Source organism: Cinclus cinclus, chromosome 16 (genome assembly GCF_963662255.1).
Source record: "Cinclus cinclus chromosome 16, bCinCin1.1, whole genome shotgun sequence".
In the NCBI taxonomy this organism is placed as follows: Eukaryota; Metazoa; Chordata; class Aves; order Passeriformes; family Cinclidae; genus Cinclus; species Cinclus cinclus.
The window spans coordinates 16,176,955-16,201,453 of record NC_085061.1 but is presented as its reverse complement, the minus strand read 5'-3'; the positions used below and the strand labels follow the sequence as shown (position 1 = coordinate 16,201,453).

General features: G+C 38.4%; 1 protein-coding gene across 7 annotated transcripts in view; it reads right to left on the bottom strand.

The window, feature by feature from the left end:
- Positions 1-946: 946 nt before the first annotated feature.
- Positions 947-24,499, bottom strand: part of CLEC16A (C-type lectin domain containing 16A) — a 59,572-nt gene continuing 36,019 nt past the window's right edge. For 4 of the 7 annotated variants that reach the window (XM_062503769.1, XM_062503768.1, XM_062503771.1 and 1 more), the window contains 5 exons: positions 21,189-21,340; positions 20,300-20,504; positions 19,415-19,582; positions 14,082-14,228; positions 947-4,975 (listed from right to left, as the gene is read on the bottom strand). In XM_062503769.1, the coding sequence (XP_062359753.1) occupies positions 4,641-4,975; positions 14,082-14,228; positions 19,415-19,582; positions 20,300-20,504; positions 21,189-21,340 (1,007 nt within the window). In that variant the 3' untranslated portion in view covers positions 947-4,640. Of the gene's footprint in view, positions 4,976-8,882; positions 9,007-13,180; positions 13,302-14,081; positions 14,229-19,414; positions 19,583-20,299; positions 20,505-21,188; positions 21,341-24,499 lie in introns of those variants that run through there. The other 3 variants (XM_062503772.1, XM_062503774.1, XM_062503773.1) reach the window with 3 other exon arrangements.

Below are 24,499 nucleotides of genomic sequence, written 5' to 3'. Positions count from 1 at the left end.
TAAATTAATACATCACTTTTAATCCAAATGTCTAACATAACTTACATTAAATAATTAATACTTATTGCCTGCAAAAAGACATTTCAGAATTCAATTCACAACATGTTTGGGCTTTTTTTCTATATAAGTGTAAGTGCATGTTCAGGACGTTGTTTTCTCAAATGAACTACATTTCAGACAACTTTACTGAAATATATTTCACAGGAGGTCAGTCCATGTTCATTAAATGCTTTTTGTAGTGCTTAAATCCCAGGTACATTCATTCTTCTAGAAAAATACATTTCTCCCTCTTCGCACTGAAAACAAACTTACAAAACAGCTAAAAACGAAGGAAAAAGTTTGTAACAAAAATATCAACAGAGCTATTCACAAGTGGAGATGCCTAAAGTTATCTTCTAAAGTTTGCAATGCTTCTAGCGGGCTTCCTGAAGTTGTGACAATGTATATTCAGTGCTGACCCTGGGCAAAACAAAGCTCCTAGACATTGTAATAGTCTATAATAATTTGCACACTTGAATCTATTGCCAATCTGAAAAAAAAAATTATCTTCATGTTCATTGCAAATACTTCTGCCACAGTTAGTCCTTAAACACACCCGAACACTAACTGCCAGATCTTCTCATACCTACTGAAGTAATCAGATTGCAATTACTATGTGTCTTAAACTCACTTTAGTATGAGTATCCATAACCGATAGTAATGGGAAGTAAAATCTCATGAATCTTCAGTTTATGATCTTAAGAGAATCCTGTGAACCAGTCTGGACCTTAAGTTTTGTTATCAAGTATTCTTAGGCATTACCTGCTTAAGCCATTTTTAGTTACTTTTCAAATAAACGCACTCCACACATTAATTTATGCTAACAAGACAGTCCCAACAATGACAAGTTTTTCCATTTCATATTAAGAACCAATGAACTCAATTTAGCAAAACAATAAACCAGACACCACCACAGTGCACATTTATTAGACAACCAAAATTCAGCTTTACATTTATAATACATTAACAAACACAAAATACATCTTTTTAACACCTTGCAAAAGAAACCAAATCTGAGCAACGTGCAAATCTAAAAATGTTGGGAGATCAAAATAAGGGAAATTCTGTACAAATGTAATATAAAAATATGTTTCCATATGAAAGAACCCTCTATTTGAGATTCAGTCAAGAACTGCATCTCCTGTGTCTGTTGCTGCTCAAGTCCTGAGCAGCAGTAAAACCCCCAAGCACTACTCCCCTCCCAGCCCCTAAAAACATCCCACCCTAGCAAGCCCTGCTTGGATCACTCTCTGCTTTTCAGAAACCAATAGGAGATGCGAAGAGTTAACATATTTGTTTCTAATTCATACTGCAAATGTTGGGAAAGATCAAGAGAAACACAGCAGGCAAGCACAGGAGAATGCCTCCGAAGATTGCTAAACAACAGAAGAGCAGTGCCCAGGTGGGTGGTATCCTAGGGTAGGACAGTGGTGGTGAACCAGGGACACACTAAAAAACTCTTTCAAGAAGGATAGTAGCAGTTAAGGAATTTTCAACATGTATTTAGATGGTTACATGAGGCTGTCTGAAAGAAGGAGACTAATTACCTTGGAGGCAAAAGGCCTTGATCTCCCTGTCCCTAGCTGATGCCTTTGCAGATCCCTTATTCAACCACAGGATTAAGCCATGTGTTTCCCCAGACAGCAGCTGCCTGCCTGAGCAATGCTCTTTTAAAAACAAGTTTAACTCCAGCTGGTTAATGGAGACAAGAGCAGAATGTTTAGCTTGGTGGTGGTTTTCTGACTGCTACTCCCTGGTGGTCAGTGCCACTGCTCTGGAGGCTGCTCTGGAGCTCCCTGTCTGCTGCAGAGAAGTGACTGATGACACCAGAGCAAAGCAGCACCATGTGAGTGAAGTGTTTACTCTTAGGAAGTGGCTCCCTCCTTACACACACAGTTTCACCTGCTTGTCTGATAGCCTACCTATGAGTTCAAGCATAAAGTTTATTCTACTGCTAGTGGAATGATACTCGATTCCAGCGCAATTACTGAATTCCTAGATTGCTTAAAATAATCACCCCAAGACACTTGCAGTAAATGTGGAAATTAGAGTCACTCACATCTTACTGCTTAATTAGGAAATGGCTGGACCTGAGTTGGGGCAGGTTTAGGTTGGATCTCAGAAAGGTTTTTCTCTCAAAGGTGGTTCAGGCAAATTTACAGCAGACTTATTCTTCTATTTCCCTAATAACAGTATCTATCTCAGTCATTTTCTGTGAAACTCTCACTAGACAAGTGATCATGAGATTTAAAAGCCACTCAAAAGTAATGAAAAGCACAAAGTCACTTTTCTTTCCCTTTTCTCCATTTCCTGTGCAGTACAGCTCAGGGGTGACATTATGCATATGCATGGAAGAGACTCCTTGTGCACGGGTCTGATCTTGCTAGAACTGAATTTGAAATGAGATAAATAAAGATCAAGGTTTTCCAGTTTAAAACTAATTCTATTTAAGGGAACTCAGCCTGCACAGTGGTATTTTGTGCAATCTAGGTCAAGAATTTAAGGTTAACAACTAACAAAATGCTTTCAAATTAAGTGAGGCATTTTTTATAACGGTCTTTATAATATTACTGAGACTACAGTGTAATGCTGCAACATTTTAGAGAAAGTCTAGACTGCAAACAGTTCAGCTAATAAAAGTTCATGTGGTCCTTGTACCCAGATTATTACTGATGTCTAGGCTTGTTCAGGTACATGCACATTAGCTGCAACAGTGACTGCATGAGTGCAAATTCATCTTAAGCACGAGAATAAAAAAATCCAAGAAGTAGACTCTTATCCTAGTAATGCCAGATTTTCACACAAAATCCACTGCAGTGTTGAGAACACCTAACTCTGAGTTCATTTAGAGTTTGGGCTGCTCTGGAGTGGTCAGAGTACTAGTTAATTCAATCTGAGAGAAAGAAGAAGTCACAGAAAATTAGAAATCAAAACTGCATGAAAAAGTTAATAAGGGGAAAAAGAATTACTGGCATTCAGGAGCAGACACCTTATATACCCAGTTGGCAAAGATTCAATTATTATGTGAAGGAGAAGACAAAAAGTGAGAAAAGTGGTACCATGAATTAGTCCATCTGATTCATATATATATATATATACACACACACACACACATATATATATATATATAAAAGTATATATAAACACTGAAAAATCATTTCAGATATTCCCTGTAACAGCTAGGAAGAGGTAGAATAAACAACTGGGAAGTGGGTAAAAACTTTGCAGATCCACCTATTCAATAAGAAGTCAATGTCAGTAGAGAAAGAATGAAGAAACAGATTGTAGTGGTGACTGAAATCAATACCAAGTAAACAGCAGTCCTCCTTTGAGGAATTGCCAACTCAGTGAACAGACCAGCAATGACAATCTACTCATTTTACTATTAATTTAAATTGATTTACTTGGAAATTGATGAAAAATCTTAAGTTCCTTTCATGTTAAATTACATATCAAATCAGCAAAGAACATTCTGAACTTTAAACAACATCTTTCCCTTTTCTGTCAACCTGGTGTCAGGATCTAGGAAGTAATGTTAACTCAAGAGTTGCTTTTATGTAGCAAGGCTGTTTAAGTGGGATACTATCCCAGACAAGAAAAAAAACATTACACAATACCTTTCAAGATTGGACCAGCAAAGGAATTATCAGTTAGATATGGTGACCTTCTTCCTACATAACTATGAAAAATTTGAAAAACCTCTTCAAAGTAAAACTGCTTCTGTCTTCTTCTTGAAGTTGTCTTTCAGTTGCAGGGATATCACCACTCCTCAGATGTGTAGCAGTTTGAGTGTCAGAAGTGAACAAACAAGCTATAGTAATCTTTTAAAATATTTTACATTCCTCTCTAGGTAGCTAAAAGCAAAGACTCAAGTAGTCTCAAAAATCCCTTATGTTAATTTGAACAAGCATTGTATTTTAACTTTGAATCAAACCTTGAAATAAATATTACATATGGAAAACATAATATTTAGTCTGGAGTCCTACAAAGACAATACTGAATGTAGCCAAGGCTGCTGGTATTGTGCAGACCTCCAAAAGATGAACAAGATCAGGATTAAAAAACAAAACCAACCAACCAAAAAAAAACAAATAAAACCCCCAAACCAAACACCAAACTGAAAAAACACACCCTGACTCAAATGGAAGTTTTACCTCTGTCCTATAATAGTTAATTTTTTCTGGTCAATGGCATGTCTCCCATTTCAGAGACGTAATAATGCAGTACCATGAAGCTGGGTATCCAAGAGTCTCTTCATTTTGCCATAATACTGCAGACCTTCTACAATTAATTAGTTCCTATTAGAAAGACGGTAGGTCTTGTGAGACACGTTCATGTTCTTGTACAACAGAAACTGGTAGGAAAGAACCAGTCCAAATTCAAAAGTTTGGGGTTTTTCTCCCTTCTCCAGTTCAGATATGCTGAGTATCCGATGTTGGCTCTAAAAGCTGCTGGCATTCTCTGTCACCAGAGAAATGTCACTTGGTCCCTTTGTGTGGACCTGAGGCCTCTCAGGCCTCCAGAAGTATCTGCACTCCCAGATCAAAAACAAATGACAATCTGCACTTCCTTCACTGTTTACTACAGTCTGCATGGTGGCTTTAGTCAGAACATTCTCTCTCTACCTCTTCCACCATGTCAGCCTCCATTTCAGACTGCAGAGAGGCCCGAGGGATGCAGCTGAACGTTCGAATGCTGTGTGGATCAACTGGTGGCACCAGCGTGAGCGACTCCACGCTCAGCGTGTCCGTGTTGTCATCTGTGAGTAAGGATATTGTGGGCTGCTGTGCAGGAATCAGGCTGGGAGACAGGTTGGCTGTTTCTGTGTCACTGGTTTTTACAGCATTTTTGCTGGACTTTGAAACAGCTGAAAGAGTTTCATCAGTCAACATCGTCTGACTGGCCATCAGAGGCTGCTCTGGAGCTGAAGCATCATCTGAGAAAAGAAAACACAAAGAACAATCAATTTTCAAGTCAGTATGCACATTGAGCCTAACAATATACCATTATTCATGAATGTTCAAGAATGACTAGGTGGAAAATGCAGTTCTGTGAAGCACTATGCTTACACATCCACATTTTAGTCATTAGAAATAGACCAGAATACTATAAAAGCATAACCTAAAATGCCAGCGGGATTCTGTTCAAATTAGGAATCAGACAATTACATAAATTTAGTATTAGAATATGTAGCAATATTAGAAATATTTTTAGAGAGAGAAAGTTGAGGGTAAGAAAACTTCTTCAGTATTTAGTATGAACTAAAATGAACCACTACCCCATATCAGGAAGATCTTTAGAAATAAAAGAAAAAACCTAAGAACCACTCTACAGACAGCTTTCCCAAAAGGTGGCCTGTTTCTTACAAAAGTTTGGAAGTCATTCTCTCAATTCATCCTCCAGAGTCATATTTAAGCAATGCCTCAACCACACAAATCAGAATTTTGGCAGAAGAGGAAGGAGGATAATGTCCTTGCTGCAACTGAAAGGTGCTGCAAGAGGCCTCTTCACACAGCCTTGTGAGACATGGGGCTTTTGTCCTCCTAAGCATGGAGCATCCAACACTCATAAAATTGTGAATAAGCATAAATGCTACAGAAAACTGATATGCTACTGCACCTTCCCATGTTATGAAAAAACCCTTCAACATTAATAGCTATTTATACTGTCCTTTCCCCCTAAAAATCCTAGTGAACTGTCAAACAACCTGTTCATTTGGCTCAGGATGGAGAGGGTGAAAGGGGATGAGGTGATACAGCCCTAGATGATCAAGTATGCCCGGAAAAGTCAGGGTTTTTTCAGACTAAAATAATAAATGTCATTAAAGTAACAGGTATCCAGCTTCAAGACAGACTGGTTTTAAAGCTTTTGTAAGAAACAGCATGTGTTCAAGTGTACAGGCATCTGCAGAAAAGCCTACAAGGCAATGTAGTGAATACAGAAGCTAAGAATTAAGTTATGGTTTTAATACGTAGTGAACTTAAAGATATTTCAGTTTCAATATGATTCCCACTAGTCCTGGAAAAGAACAGAAAGCATGAACATAAGACAAAAGGAAAAAAAAGAAAAAAAAAGAAAAAAAAAAAAGAAGAGAATGGAATGGCTGTCAAGAAGGTATCAGTGGATAACACTAAAATTACTGATTTTATTTTTTTAACCTTTCAGGTAAGATAAACCACAAAACGGTGTATTCTCACTTTAGAAACCACTCACATGTACTTTTTGCTGAACTGGTGGCTAAAGCTTCTTGCTTTGATAAAAACAAGATTTACAGATGGTAAAGAGTCTACTTTTAAATAAAAATAGATGGCAAAATGTCTACTTTTAAATAAAAGAGACATCAGTGTTTGTTTTTGAACAAAAAGGACAAATCCAAAGTAACCCTACAGATTCTTTTTACCTGTCAAGAAGCTTCAGTGAGAACATAGCAACTGATAACAGAGGAAGTGATGCAAGAATCACATGGAAAATGAACTGCTGAAACAATGAAATACTGGCTCACTCCTCTGAATTCCAAGCTAAACACTAACATTTCAGCATGCATAGAACAGTGAGTTTCTGCAATTTGAATCTATAAAATCTTAAAAGGATATCAAATGTTCTTTGCCAAGATAATTTTGTAAACTTACCTACACTATAGCATGAATAGTCACCCAAATTCAGGATTCAGAAAACCTGAGGCATTCTGGTACATGTTATCAATCAATGGCATTCTGTTCAGAATGTTGTATTCAGCACATTTCTATTACAGTTCTATGTAACTTCTGCATCCACGCTTCATTTCTTAAATAATTCCTTCCCCTCTCCCAATAGAGTATCAATGTATTTTCTCAATACTTGCATTTACTGAAATAATGAAATACATACATGTTCTTTTGCTATGCTGCATTGTCCCCAAATCCTTCCAGGTAGGTTCTAAGTTAATGCTAAAGTGACTCCCTACTTAATGCCACAAAAAAAGGTACTTGAAAAAAAAGTCTCCACTAAAAAAAAAAAAAGTATCTGGAGTTAACAAGTCCAAACTTTCTACACAAAAGTCTCAAAAAACGTTAAGAAAGAATAAATATGAAAAAACTGTAAGCAGAATACACTGGCCAGTATTTCAGTGGCAGCATTTGTAGAGAATACAAGATCAGAGCTCTCCTCTGCCTCCCTCCAGCTTTTATTTACTTTTGCCAGAAGCCAGTCTCTCTCTCTCTCTCCTCTCAGGATGTCCTTTGTCACTGCCAGCCTCACTTCTATCACTCTGGCACTGAATTTCAGGGAATGGTGGCTGATTGCTGTAACCCAGGGTGGCACTACTGTCAAAATGACCAGAAAGCAAATCCCAACACACAAATGGGTGGAGGAGGGAGAGCTCTGAACATTGTCTAGAGCTCACAAGAACGTCTGTCTTTAAGCAGGTACCAAGCTCTTGCTTCTGAAGAGTTTCATGTACCTGGCATTTTTACAGATTACTTTCTCTACTTATTATCTGGAACTTCCCTTTACACTACATATAAAAATAATAACTGCCTTTCAAAAAACTCAAACTCCCAACATGTTGTTGCAGTTTGACTTTTGGATAGAAAGAAAAATAAAAAAGAGAATTGCAATTTTTCCCTGGATAAAAACACCAATCACTGGGATATGCTCTGCTCTTAAATATCAAAAGGTTACCACCTAATATGAGAAAACAGCATTTCTATTTGTCTCCCCCTAGCCTCAATCTATTTAAGAAGGAGTATTCTGGCACAAAATACAGGCCAGATCTGCAACAAAACCAGGGAGAGTGAAGTCAGTTTCTTAAAATGGTTCTGATCTTAACACTGAGTTCTAACAGACAGCCTTCCATACCTCCGAAGTTATTTTACTTAGAGAGAACAAGGTATAGTTTTTCAAGTTTTGGGGTATTACTAGCTCTCTTTGGATGCAGAGCCTTCAACAGCCTTACACGTTTTTCAGCAGTTCTTTAATGCTACAAAGATTATCATTGCAGAAAAAAATCCCAACTAAAACACTCAACTTGTTATATTAACTTATGTTAAGAAGAGTTATTGTGAGTGAAAGAAGATGGGAAAGGACAAAAGAGGGAAAGAATGAGTATCACCCACAGAGAAGTGTCTAAGCTGTACAGCAACACACTATGAAAGGATAACAAAAACACAAATTACAAGACACGAAGCAAAAAGTTTCAAATTAAATCCAAAAGATGAAAAAGGGTGTTTTTATCCTATTAGCTGAGTAAAGTATCTTCATGCCATGACAGTAACATAAGAAAAGAAGTTAATTAGATACAAGTTAAAATAGATTATATAACAAAGGTCATCTGGAGTGTATTTCCATATTTTTTCCATTGGCTCCCTCTTCTCACCTTGTCAGGTGAGGACAATCAAATAGTCCATAAAGTCACAGTTGCCAGAATTTGATGATCACAGAAATATCAAGCTTCTGTCAGAGTCCAGGGACAGTCTTACACTGAATGCCTGTCCATTTGACCTGTGCTATAAATAAATTCCTTGCTGCTGGCCAAGGACCTGCATTACTGTCCATTCAGGAGCCTGCACTTACTACATTTCACTACAGCCAGGGCTGCCCTGTGCAAATGAAGACATGGCTGCTTTGAAGCTGGAGGCTTGATAGCACAATTTCCACCTTTGGCAAGAGTGCCCAGAGACACGGGAGAAGCTGCAGACAAGGCTTTCAGAAACAGCTCATTATGGTTTACAGTTCTCCCAAAACAAAACGTAGAGATATTATCATGCTTTCTTCAGTTTCCTACCTCACTGTCATTGCTGTCAGCACGGAAAGAAATATGTTCTACTGATTGTTATGGGCTTGTGAAGTCTTATGGAGGAACCTGCCTGAGTGGGTATTGCGGGAGTTTCTGCTGCAGCTGCTGCTGGAAGGCCTAAACCCAGTGTCCACCGTGACTGTCAGCCTCCGACAGACTGAACACCCGCCGGCGTCCTTTCCTGCCAGACCTGACTAGAGGGAAACACAGCCAGAAATCATACAGAGGCTTCAGCAATGACACAGGGAAGGGAAACTGGAATGGAGACAAAGGATAAATGTTAGAGCAGCAACAAGAATAAAAGTGACAAGGACACACCCGTAACTGCTGGTATCTTGAATACAATTTGACACCACACCAAGAGCCTTCTACTTTTGGGAAATACTTCTGAAGCTGGAAGTATTAATTCTTTAGAAATAAATCAGCTTGTATTAATTTAATTTTCTGCTTCCTATCTGAAAAAGTTCATAAGTTTGGGCTACATATGGCAATACCAAGAGCACTTATGCCAAGGAGGGCTGGCAGGTATTTATTTGCATTACAATCTACTCACCTGCTTTAGAAACTTTGAGATAAGTTATTTACTACTAATTCAGGTGACACAGAATTATTGTCCTTTCTCCTGGCCATGAATTATGTGTGGTGCAGTACTGTGCAGGTGACAACACTTCAGACTGTTCAGCCCTACTATTCTCATACCCAACAGCAGCATTTACATTTGGTTTATGATAAAGGACAGGGTTTGAAAAGATAACAGCAGTTCAGATGATGATGCTTGGTGCATAGAAAGTTCCTAGAAAAGAAACTTTCTAAGAACAAAAGTACTTCCTCACCTAGTCAGAAAATTACTAGAGCATCATAGAGCAGGAGGTCAAACCACATTTACATTACTGATTATAGATGGAAGAGACAGAGATGGTTTCAAAAGGAAGGCAGACACTGCTCTTACAAGCTCTCCATGCTTGATTAATCACCCTCTCCTTGGAATGGAAATTTAATTTTACAGACTGGAATCCAGTATGTTCTCTGCAACAAGGGACAGCTCTTAGTACTTATTTTAGATATTTTATCACCAATACCTGCCAGAAGCATGAAATACATCTTAAGTGGCATAGATCAGTGCCTTGAGAAGTTCTCATTATCTATTGCTCCAATGTAAACATTTTCTTAAGTACTGAAGCCAATTGCTTTTTAAAAGTTAAGACAGCTTAGAAAGTAATAAAATACAGCACAGATGACATTAACACATTCATAATTCTGGAAGACTGCTAACTTACAGTAAGAGAGCTTCTATACCTAATCCTTGGCATACATGAAAATAAGCACTTTAAAGAAGTGCACAGTTCCAGCAAGGGTAGCCAAGACATGACTGCATTCTAAGCTCCGAAACCTGATGACTAAAATCTGCCTAACAAGAGAACATTTCTACCTTATGCATAGCAACATTTCAAAAGCACATGATAATTAAAAAAAAATCATGTAAATACAAAGAAAAAAACAACCTGATAGCAGCACTTGCAGAACCTGATACTGATTTTTCTGTCTTGCTAAGCATTCTGCTTTCTTTAACAGATGGTTTCCGCTTTTTCAATTTTAAAGAAACAGTAACCTCATAAGAGGCTAAATTTAATCCCTGAACACTGCAAACAGGGGAGTTGCCAGCCATTAAATTATCTGTGCCATAAAGCAGTGTGACAACTACTAGGTAGGAAGCCAATAAACTCAGGAAGCATAGGAGTTTATTTCACTCATGACAAAGCAGTTGATGAAACACTGTGTGACTGTTTGATGCAGGTTCAAGTGACAAGAAATTATTTTTACAAAACACTGAATTAACATAACTTTTTCCTGTGACACGTTTTTGAAAGCTCTTTTGCTGCTTAATCATCAATATACCTCTACGTTGTAACATTCTCTTAACTAACATGCAATTTGTCTTTCTTTTGTTCTTCTCATCTATCACTGTTTTACGTAAAAATTGGTGTCTATGTTCCAAATCTTATTTCCTGAAACAACTCTGAAGATTTACAAGTATCATCTCAAATATATGAAACTCTGACTACTTTAAATCTGTCAACAGACTGCATCTTAGGACACTATAATTACAAGCTGACAGCATAAAAAGCTGTGTGGTTTAAGATCTTGCTCTTAAGGAAGGTAGCTGAGGTAGTTTCCTTGAAGTCCAGATAGGCATCTTCCCTTTATCTAGTCTGGCTTTCTTGTCTGAGGCTCCTGTGCAACCCAGGATGCTTTTCATGCTCAACAACTTGAGCAGGTGCCAGAATTAACAGGGGAGCAGGTACAGAGAGCTCCTACGAGTTTGTGTGAGTGTTCAAAATGGAATAGGAAATGAGACAGAGTCAAACTTGACAGACTGCAGCAGCATTCAGGTGCTACCTTGGGATATAAAACAGATTTTGGTAACTGCTTGCAGCTCATCAGCAACTGGTTACTTCCTCCTCAAAGGAGCCACTTCACATCATGCAAATCTCTTCTGCTTCACAGCAGAGTAATGCAGTTTAGGTTCAAATGTCCTCAAGTGGTTAAGCTAAGAGAAAACCACTGCTTTAAACAGAAGTGGGTGAATATCAATTTTCCATTGATAAAACATTGGAAACATTGATATGTTTCCATATCCCAACTGAGTGGTCAGTATGACCTGATATAAGCCAGACTGTCCCCACGGCACTGTCACCTATTTCAGCAGAGCTCTGCTCATGCACAAGCCCACAGAACAGCTACCTGCACATGCCAAACAGACCCTCACTTTCATGCCACGTTCCTGGCAAGTTTCCACTACAGATCACAATTACATGTAAGTACTACAAAACTTGCAGGAAACTGGTCAATCAGTTAACGCAGGGACACTGACCCTGAGAATGACACTACTGAACTGACACTGAGTATTGGCAAAAAGTGTCAACAGAGCTCCAGTGGTTGGGGAAAACCCTTCCTACATTCACAGCTCCCAAAAGACCTAGCTCCAGGCACTTCAGAATTCTCACTGGTCTATAATAAGGGCCTTGAGACACCATCAGACAGTCACAGGTTTTAAACCTCTACTTGTTCATTACTGCCTGCAGCTGCACGAAGCAATTTGGTACAGACCAGGGCAGCAGCTTTGAAGAATTACACACATTTAATGCTTCAGTTTGATTTTAGGAATGGTTTCTGTGCATTAATGAGATTCTTTTACGAAAAGATATGCTGCAACTATACACCAAATACACTTCAAACACTAGTATTAGTCTGAACTGATCACTCATCCTTTGAACAACCACATACATGGCAGGGATTCTTGGTCCTAAAGGTCAGAGCAAGTATAGTCCAGTAAAACCCCTAAGCCACATGCATGCACCTCAGTGCCAACTGTGTGTTATCCTATTGCAACAGAATACCTGCTCATGCATCTACAGTCACTGTCTTCCTCTTTGTAACTGCCCTCTGAGCAGAACAAAATCCAGGAGTTGAGCTCAAGTCATCCCTGCAGCAGGTTAGTGCAAGCAGCTGACTAGGCACTGAAGCAGCTGATGCAAATTGTCAGGTTCATTTCCTCTGACTTGGCTCAAGGTGACTGTGCCCAGAGGTAGGCACAGAAGTGGATCCTCACAGCTACAACTGCTAAAGCATCACATAAAAAAAAAATCAAAGCACACCCAAAGAGAGTTTTCTTACATGGCATTTTACACATACTTTATGATTAAGTAACAGTGAAGGTCAAGGTGGGCAGTTCATGCAACCTAACTGGTAAAGTGCATACTGAAACCAGGTATCTTAAAACACTTTTCCTCTGGTGTTGATTTTTAAAATTATTTTTATCTTTATATTTGGAGGGGAGGAAGGTAGGAAAGAATCTGGGGTTTATTGTTGTTGTTTTTCTTTTTTTTTTTTTTTTTTTTAAGAAATGAATGAGCAGCCTCCTGTCATGAGGCATGTCATTTTAAAATGCAGGAAAAACAAACAGAATTTTATGTTACACAAATGCCAACACACTGTGTAAGTAGAGTGCAATTTTGTTAACTACAGTCTGTCATTATACTTCAATAATTCACTATCATTTTACACTTGATACCTTTTTATTACCCTTTCCAGCAGTATTTGTTGCAGGGATACTCACTTTAAACATATAATGCACATTGATCTGCTGACACTGTTCAGTGAAACCTAACAACACTCAATACCTAAAAAAGGTTACATCATTTCCTGTAGGACTGCAACAAATTTTAGATATAGATGTGCTTCCCAAATAAAGGCAAAATGGCATGTTTTAGAAGGGGTAGCCAGAAGAACCCTCTCAAGCAGTAATCAATATTGGAAGTGACCATTAAAACAAGGGCTTGCTTAAAAAGGTATTGAGAATCAAGTTACCTCTATTGTTTTATAACGAAAATGAGGTAGAGTAGGACATTTCTGGCATGAAAGCATATCAGGATGCACTCTTTGGGATTTCTTTGTTTAGTCTCCAGCCTGAGGCTTTGTCTCATACAATCTGCACTCAGAACAGACACCATTACAAGATTCTATACAACCACTACATAAAAAGGAGGATTCTCTACAACCAATACATAAAAAGGAGGAATAATGCAACAAGAAGTTCCAGTTTAAGAAAACTCACTAAATATACTGACCAATGCAAACATATGCAACCTGCATTTGTGAAACTTACACTGTCAGCCTATTTCTATTGCAGCCTCTTCTGCACCAATCAAACAGCCTCCTGAAATGTGGAGGTGTTCAGCCGTAAGAGCATTATTGCAAAAACTTCACAGTATTAACATCCTAAATAACTATTTTTAAATATTTCATATTTGGCCCATTGCTACAAATTAATTTGAGGACCAAGTTAAGATAAACACACAAAAGTAAATGTCACCCAGGTCAAAAAAAAGACACTTTATGTGGAAATAACTTATCCACTATGGTGAAAGGCTAATAGTGTACATTACATATTTATTCAAAGCAATGCTTCAGGTTAAAACAAACCACCAACAAAAAAAACCCCCAGAATTCTAAACTGTCTGCGTTAGGAGAGATGTCGGACAAGCAGGACATTATTTCACCAGTACTTATGAAAAAAACCAAGTATTTAGAGTTCTAGAAAGCTGAAAAGATCATTGCAATTTACACCACAGTTTACCTTTAAATGGTTTAGTTAAGTAATCTAAAACCATAACACTACACTCTTTTAATCCAATAACATTGTAACTTATTTTTACAACAAACTGCTATGTATCCCTCAGTGCCTAGGCTGAAGGTGGTGAGTGAATACCTGCTGGGCTCTGAGCAGCAGAAGGAGTGGATGTTGAGCTTGCAGTCACTGAATCACAGCGCCCTGTACTGCCACTGCCACTGGAAGGGGACGGTGACGACAGTGGGGATGGATTGTGCTGATTTATGCACTGGGCTACAGCAAAGCCTGCAAAACAGGACAGTGAAGTTTACAAGTTAAATACTATCTTGAAAGAGTTAAGCTGTTGAACAAGTTGTGAAAAGGTAAAAACAAATCCTGTATCAAGGTGGTGCCAACCTCACAGAGTGACCCAGAGGATGTGCCCTCTCCCACCTTTATCTTGGAAACCAGAAAATCTGAATGCGCCTTACTGAAAACAGGCAACAAGTACTGATTAATGAATGAGGAAGTAGAGTTTAAGGTTTCAAAGCATTTTAAAACTTAAGAGATAGCACAAACAGTCGAAACGCATCAAAACCCTTCAACTTTTGATATATATTCACAGGTCACTGACCTTAACATGATAAGGAAAATAAAAGCGAATACAAAAACCTCTCGGATAGAAGACTTATATTTTTTACTAGATGTAACTTCATAAAATTTTCATCAATCACATCTAATGTTGGCATTGAATTTCACCCAGCCTCTCACAAACTAAACTTTTTCCAGTCTGAAAACTGTAAAGGTCTATACAGTGTCTGAGAGCACTTCTTAGATGAGTTATCTTCTGGCTTTTAGTGTAATACTTCTTCAAACTCTTTGCAATGTAGCATCCTTCTCCTTCCTAACCACCTTGCATTCATTGCTTTCTTCTTCAATAACTATATACCCTTAGTCACTTCTTCAGGGTTTGATAGCAAGAAGCTTTTCAAAAGTTGATGCACTTCTTACAACAAAAGAAGTGTCTTCACCATGGGCTGTAGGTCAGGTGAGGTACACAACTTTTCTGCTTTTGCAGGTCTCCCTCTCCCATGGGAATGTTTTTTTTGGCAGTCCTGTGAATTACTGAAAGTAGCCACAACATAGACTATAAAACACCTAACAATACTCTACTTGCTGCCTTCACTGCACAGTCAGCATGGAAAGGGAAGGTGTCTGACAATCAGGTAAGACTGAAAATGCACCACACAGTTCTTTATCCTTTTGTACAGGCAATTTCCCATGGCACTGGATGGATGATTCACTCAGAGAATCTCCTATATGGGGAACATGATGGTGCCACAGAGGTTGCAGCCACCCAAAACTCAGTTTAAATGGATGTGTTACAGGAAGCTCTGAAAGCTTTAAAACATAGATATAACAAGTCAGGAAAATGCTGTTAGCAGCAACACACTGACAGGTTGTGCTACAAGTGAAAACAACACAGTGAAGAAAGCACAGAAGAAAGCTAACAAACATCAGTCCTGTTAATAATCTGACTTGACCTGCATTCCCACCTCCGACCTTCTACCTCCCACGCTTACCCAAGAACTAGACTCAAAACCACTTGCAGAAACACAATGCCATCTGAATTTCTGTTGCACTGCAGCATAGTTTTAGACAGGTATCTAAATGTCACTTTTACCAAGCTAAATTATAATTCATTATGTTCAAGATGAATACCACTTGAAAGAACTAAATCATCACTGAGCCAGGAGAGCTCTCTTTCAGTGAAAACCAAAATAGTTGGTGAGGAGCTATTAATCCCATAAATGCAAATAAATCCACGTATTTTATTTCAGAAACCAAACTGATCGATGTTCTACAGTCATTTAGGTAAGTTAAACTGAGGTTACACACAATGATGCCCAAAAGTCTGCAAAAAGTTAACCACAAACTGAACCACCTCAAATGTGAAAGACTTTCAAATGTATCACTGGCCCTGAGTGCTATAGTTTTTAATCACAAAAAATGTACATTAGATTTTTCATATGCACTTCATAGTTTGAAATACCAGTTAGGATGGGGATACAAGGAATATCCGGTGGACTTGCAGCCACAGAAGCGAGGCAAAGCCAACTGTTAATGTGAATGAAATTAAGAACAGCTCCCAAAACTACTGGTATGAAAGAGCTTACATCAAGATATTTATATTCCCTTACAGTGCTGGTAAAAGCTGTACCCATCTGAAGCATTCTATACCCACAAACAGTTGCACTTCAAGGGAGAAACAACCTTCCATCCTCACCAGAACAGCAGAAAACAGTAAACAAGGTCTCCCAGGACTGTCATAGGGAAAGCTGGAAAAGCTGCCCTGGTTTAGCAGGATTGCCAGCCCAAAGCTTCTGCAGAACAGCACTCATGCATTAACTCCTTACATGGGAGCATTTGCTTCAAAATGACTTCAACGTACTTTATTTTCCAAAACAACAGCAAAGGAAGGATATTAAGTGTGCTAACAGAAGCTAATTTGGGTAGGAGGGAAAAGTAAGCCTAAATCATTCAAATACTGTAACTGGGAAACTACTGACCAAGAAAAAATATTCTAATCAGGGAACTTCTTCGGGAAATACTCATAAACAAAAGTGAACAGAATTAAACAAAGCTACAGGAACCAAAATAATAGTCAGAAGGTTCTTCTGATGATGACAGGAATATTAGCACATACTACACAAAGGATTCCAAAGCTATGGATGATTTTCTTTCCTTCAGACTTTAAAAAGATGATGGTTATAGCTTGCTTGCCGTGGTAATGTTAACAAGAAGGTTTTTCCCTACCTTTTTTCCCCTCAAAACCTTATTATCCTCATCTACTAAGATATTAACAATAGATAAAATAGTAAGAGGAATATATTGATTCTTTTTGCTTTTCAAAATAAGTTTACTTAGTAGGTAAGCAACCACACTTGTTAAAATATTTAGATGTACTTTTTGCTGGAAATCGTTAACATTTCCCTTAAGACACAGCAGGCATATAAATCTCAGAACTGAGCTGATACTTGAAACTAAATCTTGAATTTGCTTGAAGAGGAAGTCATTACTTATTTACTTCCAACAGAAGACCTCTGTTCACCAGGCCCCTACCAAATCTGCTGGTTTCTTTGAAAACAGTGTAATTCTTTATTTACTTAGAGTGCTTCAGAAGTACAATACATGAGATGGTGAACAGTCCAGCCAACTGCACTATCCCTAAAATGCTCTAACATTCTAGCAAAGGCCAGTAACTTAAAACAGACCTTGGAGTATATTCATAGCCATGACTTCATAATGATAAAATTGATTGAGTGAGGGATTTTGCTTACGTTCTCTGCTGAGAACTGTCCAGTCCAGCAGGAGATGATTACAGCATGTCCCTGCACTTGGATAACCTGCACTTTTTTTGTGTTCAAGGGGACGTTCTGAAGCATTGTCTGTGACATTCTCATCACCCCTCACTTGTCTTGCACAAAATCCAGCTTCAAGTTATAACAATCCTCACCCTCTTCCCTCCAGACAACAAGATTTTAACTTTGGACTGTGGAACAGTGAAGGAAAACAAGGGCCAGTTTGACAACAATAAGGGAGCGCAGAAAGTAACTACAGGTTCTCAAGTGATGTATGCAGAGCTTTATGTAGGCACTATGAGAGAAACTGAACCAGAAAACTGCAATGAGTCTTCTTGGAAATTCTAAATTCATTGACAATAGGAATCTGGGAACTGATTCAATAGCTGTGCGAAAGTTCTTCACAGGCTGAAATTCACAGGAGGAATGAAAACATTTATATGCTAGTTAATTTCTTAAAAACCACACTGGATGTACAGCACTGACAGCCAACATGGTCCTACCAAAAGTAGTTATTAGTCTTCTAAAAATGTTGCCAGAAAAACATAGCTCCCCTTTAAATCTACAAAAGACATCATCACCAAGGGAAAGCATAACTTGTTTCTTAAAAGTACAGCCAAATTACCTGACTCTGTGAGGTTTGCAGAACTCAAATACCAGTTGGAGCTGTATCAGTAAGAAATGAATACATGAAGCCAATAACTGAATTGCAACTTGTTAAGTATTTTTTGCAAAGACACAAAATTCTCCTCCTAAAATAAAGATCACTGCAAGCCTGATTAAGGGATAATAAGCACAAAGAGATTCCTATGAAAATCAGTAGGAATAAGGAAACCTTATTCATTCCTCAGCCAAGATAAGAGAACATACCCACATTTGATACTTGTTTTAAAATCAGACATAAAACAGGATATTAATAAATTTTTATTATATTATTACCTGTCATAAAATGCATTCCAAAGATGCTGCACTTGAAATACTTCAAGTTCTGTGCCTCATTTCTCATACTTTGCATCAAATAAAATCTTTGAAACACTTGTCCCTCTGGATCTGCAAGTGGAAGACTACATTTTCTGGATTCAAATAAAATATGTGGTTGCTTGGACAAACTACTATGTTGCATCATCCCCAATATTCCCCTTCAAATTAGTAGATGAAGTCATTCGTTAGGAACACAAGTGCACTCTCCTTAGAGAAAGCTGAAACAGTAACACTGGCATCTTTCCAACCACACCTTTTCTGTGGAAGTCATGTCAAATAAGGAAACACTCCCAACGTACACTTGTCTTTGAAACATCTGACTGACAATATCTATGGTTTTATAATTTCTGTTGTGCAGTCAGGATTTGGGCAAGTGAGCTCCAATTTAGTCTTAAAGCAAAAAAACTTCAAATTACATAGAACAGTAAGCAGATTTCTGTGCATTTGAATTCTGAATCACATTTGAAGACAATTGCTGTGTTCTGTGAAATGACTGGCAGCAAGTGGTAATGAGATCTTTTGTATAATACAGCACAGTTAAGTGCTTTCAAAGATTTCCCTTTAAAATTATTCAACCCAAAAAGAAAAATGCCACCATCTGGAAGTGAATTTCTGCAGAGAAGTCAATTTGTGAAACAGACAATAAGGAGACAAAAAAGCAAAGAGCTCACTGATTTAGAATCATTCCTTTAGTCCCAGTTCCAAGCTAATGTTTTAGGAGTAGCTGTGGCCCTTTTCTGTCTTGCTCACTCTGAGGGAAACAAGGCAGTGCACAGCATCCTACCTGTTTTCACAACCCAGCATGAAAACATTCACAACTAAATTAAAGGAGGAAATATACACAACTAACAGTTGTGTTGCATAAATACCGAGTCTTCAAAGCATGATTTAAACTAACTTGATTTGTAAGGAAGGCAAGGTATTAAGACATCTGGGGAAGCTGCCATGGAAGTGCTGCTCACAACATACCTGGAATACACACCCAGGTATTACTTGTTTCTGTCAGAGTAAATTTTTCCTCATCCTGGAGTTGTGTGTTTCAGGAACACATCACAATCAACTTTTTCATTGCTTGTACAAGTAACAATAGGGTTTCTGCAGATAGAAATCACAAAGCAAAAACTGCTTGTTAATGAATGCTAATCTTACCTGGGACTTTGTCAACAGATGCAAAGACAGAGCGCTGCACTGTCGGGTCACTGCTCCCACGCCGGGACTGGTCATAGAATCTAAATGGGAGGTGCTGGGCTGCAGCTCCAGAGCTGTGTCCAAAACCCATAACTTCAGTTGAAGGCTGAACAGGAAGATCCAGGAGAGCTATGTTTAATCATAATTGATAGTTTTTGTTACTCAAATACATAAAAGGAAAAGGAGATGACAAGAAATTTCATAGTTTGCTCAGGATCATAAGACTAAAACCAGATTTTAACGTAACTTGCCTTCATTTGCCTTTTAATTATGGTTACAAATGCACTGACAAACTAAAGAGTCAATACTGGTGGCAGCCTCTTCTACATTGCTGTCCACACCACATTCACACTAGGGAAACCTCAAAATACAGTGAAGAAAGAAACCCCAGGATTACAGGAAGCCCCTTGCACTAAAAATCCATATGAGTTATTAACAATAAAAAACTCCTTTTGCCTTTCTCTGCACAAATGAAGTAATTCATTAGTTACAACTGAACACTGCAGAGAGCCATTTAGAGAGACGACCTGCTTTAAAATGAAAAATAAGTGTCTTGCCTTACATTCAACCTAAATTTTTTAATATCAAGTAGACTATAATATCTTCAAACTTGCTTTAATTTTTTTTATATGAAGAAAGCCATAAAAGTGTGACATATTCACTTTATAAACACAAAGTTAAATATGAAACCAAATCTATTCCTTGGAAACTCAGCCCTGGTTTAGGGCTTTCTGTGGCCCACCACTCCTCACTGTGCCTCAGCCTTACATTACAGAGTGACTTGCAATGACAGCCAAGTCTTGTGTCCCAGGATGACTTCAGGACAGCCTGAAAGGATTCATTCACCTGCGATTCTCTGCATTTTGGTGCGCCGCGCCTGGATGCGGCCTTTGGCCAGGCGCTGCTTGGCAATGATGCAGCGAATGTGATCCGCAAAAATAAACGTGGCCTGGAGGATTGGGAAGGGCTTCGAATGAGGGCTCGAGGCAGGCTTGTGAATTATTATGTTCAGAGCTCTGCTGTCATCCTCTACTCCGGTCACCTGCATATCCTAATGAGAAGCAGAAGGCAAGCAGTTAAAAAGAAAAAAGATTTTCTAAACTACAGGTTAAATATTAACACTGAAAGAAAATCCTATGAATGTTCCACTAAAGATCTTAAAAGACGTTTTCAGTTGTTAAAAAACCCAACAAAAAACCCAACCAGACTCCGCAAGCTGTACAACTTGGATTTATTTCTTAGAAATCAGTATTCATAGAGACTGAGTTAAATTTTTTGAGCATAGCAAATTTTTGGGAAATACAAACAGCAATGGTGAAGGCAAGAAAAGGACAAATGAGAAAAACTTCCTTAGATAAGCAGAGATAACTTCAACCTGTCACCTTCTCTACATGTGTAGGAAAATCAGAGCTCATTAATGCGTTACTTGAGTAAAGTGCTTGGAACAGAATCCTAACAGGATGTGACTTCAGGGTTCAAATGAGCAGAGCCCAACGTATGTTAAGGAAGTTACCCCTTCTGCAATTGTGACTCTGGTTACCTACATGAACTTCTTCAGAAAATCAGAAATGTTTTAAAAGGCAGGAAGCAGAAAAAAAGACAAGTGACCAAAGAAACGGGAAGCATGGTACAGAGCTTAAATATATAAGCTAATATTGGTATTATTATTTATCCAACAGAAAATGTAGATTTTCAGCTCAGAAAAACTGGCCACCCAAACTACAACTTCCCTTACCTGCAGAAGGCCTGCAAACTTAACCACTCCCCATCCGAGTCTGGCAACATCTGGTTCAACCAAACTCATCTGGTAAATATCCACAGCCAGGAATCTTTGAACTTGACCTCCATCCTTTGTTATGACTGTACAAGCAATCAGATCACTGTTATCTAAAGGAAGGAAGGAAAAAGATTACATAACATTGAAGTTGAGGATTCTGGGATGTGGGTATTTCACATAACAGAAAATGTTAATATATAAAAATATAATAACCTTGACAACACATGGTACAAGGTTTTGTTCACATTTTTAACATATTTTAACTTACCTATCACAGTTATATAGAAAGGGCAAGAGAGATTTTAACAACAGTGGTTCAGACATCTTACAAGTTAAATATAAGATGGATACTATATACACCTTACTTTCTCTTACCATCTTCATTACCTTTCAGAAAAAAGCTCCCTTCATCTCAGGGGTGAAATTGCTGATTCCCCTCACTAAGAAGTCTCAAGAAGTCTTGTTAGAACCACAGTCAGACCCAACACCTCTGCAGGCCATTATTTCTACCTCGTTACAAACTTTGGCTCCTGACACAAGCTACTTCTGTACAGCTCTGAAGCCTATGCTGGCTCTTGGACACACTTCAAGCTCAAGATTATTTAGACTCTCCAGGTAAACTGTAGCAGCATTTTGACAATGTTTGTTAAATGAGGCGACATTTTTTCCTTTATCCATATATTTCATTCACTTATTTTGAAAAAACATACTCTCTCTTACTCCAGAAACCCCTCCAACAAGCCCCAAAATACATTCTTCAGGATCTCCTCACTGCCCCGTTCCAGTTCAAAGGCATTATTCATGAGAAGGAACTAAAGCACCCTCTTATCACCAGCTGTAATCTGCCAAGATTAAACCAGCAGTGCCAACCCATAGCAGAGCTCTGCTAACTCTACTAAGAGTTGCTTTTTTCCTTTGTATCACACTGATACTTTCATTCATATATTTGATGGACACAGGTCTTTTCCTCTCTCTCATCTAGTACAACTTACAGCAAGTAAAATATTCTGAAGGCTGTACAAAATAGAACTTTTTTTCCTCATCCGAACATCTAAACAAGCATTTAACACCATTTTTCATACTAGAAACATTTGCAGGACAAGCTACAAGTGGAAGTGTACAGCTCTTCACAGCAGCAGGTCACACAGCTATAGAAAACAGCCATAAATTATGGTCAAGAGGTGGAAGAAATTCTTTAGTGCAGCAGGTTACCCAGAGATGTTCTGGAATTTACATCACCAGTGGTTTTCAAGATTCAGAAACCAAACCAACTTCCTTTTCCACACCCCCCACCCCCCCCCCAAAAAAAAAAAAATACCCTGCAATACAAGTGGAGGTCCTTTCCAGCTAACACTTCTATGAAGTTACCAATTACCCTTTACCAGCAGGATCCATTCAAAATTGACTGGGTGGTAGGAAAGAAAGGTATGAAATACAGAACCCTAACACAATAAAGAGGCTAATTAATGCTAACCAGTGTGAATCTACTGTGAGCTTTGGAAATTTGAGAAAACAAGTTTAATCAATAAATGCAATACATACAGGACATGATTTAGTTAACATGAGGATTGATTGCTATTACCTTCTCATAGCCCTGGAAGGCTCAAGAAATCCATACAGGATTGGCAAATATTTCTATAGAACCTGTGGAAGATTTATTCCTGTTTAGACAAGTACCTGAGACACCAGGCAGAACTGATATTTCTTATTTTGGTATGTTTTATTTCTTGCCCCTTTTATTCCTTAACCTAATTAGTCCATCAACATATTTATTTCAATTGGCTGCAATTCCTAGAGCAGTCCTATTCTTCTCAACACTTGAAGTGCTTGGACTAGGACTTTTCCAAACATGACGTCAGGCTGATGACTTTTGAGTCTTTTGGGAGATTCTCAACTAACAGGCCACAACACCAGAGTTGTGCAGTTCTCAAATACTAGTTTTTGACCAGTTTGCAAAGTTTTTAGTGCAGCAGCAAACAGGTTAAAATACTTGCTGCATAAATTCAACTGCTCAACTACAAAAATGCACTACTACAAGAACTCAAAGGGCAGAATGCTTTCCAGAACAGGAAGTTTTTACTTTAGACCTGACAACACCTTGAAGTCAAGCATTACTGTAAAAGTCTTTCAAAGAACAGAAAGGAAAGTTACTCATTTACTAGGCAACTGTTACAGGAATCCTTTGAGCCTATACAACTGAATGTAGTCCATTTACATGACTGTTTCTAGTCCACAGTAACTAGTAACTAATTCACAGTAACTCCTTCTAGTAACTAGTTCACAGCTGCTGAAGAGTAATAAAGTGTCATCCTTGATGACAAAAACAGAAGAGAAAGTGTGGTTAAACACATTTTCAGTGAACTGATCTAAGAATACAGCTATGCTGTGAAACAGATACAAGATGACAATATCAAGCCCAGTAAACTTCAGTACTATTCAAATTTGGTCTGGGGATTACAGCGAATCACAGGCTGAACGGCTTCCTGGTGTGACCCTGCTGCAAAGAACTGGAGTTCCCCTTCTGAGATTAACTGCAATGGCTAATTTCTCCTCGTGCAAAATGAAGTTTGCAACCAGTTTGGACACTACACCTCCATCACATGGATCCTAGATTTCTGTGGACTTTCTCCAAGGAAAATCCAAGTTTTAGGAAATATAGTCAATAAAGTTCATAGACTTCAGCTGCTTGCAGTGCTTAAGATATAAATTGAGAATAGTTGCCTGTTTTTATGAAAATATTTGCCTAAAAAGACAGTACTGTAAGGAATCTTTAAGAATATAACAGCTACTTGAGATGGTCTAAATGCACCTGATCTGTCTTGAGGGTTGATCTATAATGATTTTATAATTTCCAGTCATCCCAATTCCAGAAATGATCCGCAGGCATTAAAAGCTTTTACAGAAAACTTTTAGCCCTTTGTATGCACAGCTGGCAGCCCAAGATAAGCATTAGGCTGGAGATAGTGAATGCAGCACCTCCCACTTCACAGAAAGAACTCTTCCCAACAGCAGGCAGCCCATCTGGGATGATATTCAGCTTTACTAACCAAGAAAGAAACCGATCATGAATCCACCTTGTTCCCATGAAGTACATTTAGCTGAAGTTAGATCTGTCCCTGATCAGATACCTGCACCACCTTTTGGGTTACTCCCTTTGTCACAAGTATGACAAGTTGTACTGGGCACCTTTTTCTAGCTGACCCTGATTTGAGCAGGAGAGTAATTAGACTAGATGACCTGCTGAAGCTCCTTCCAACCTCAATTATTCC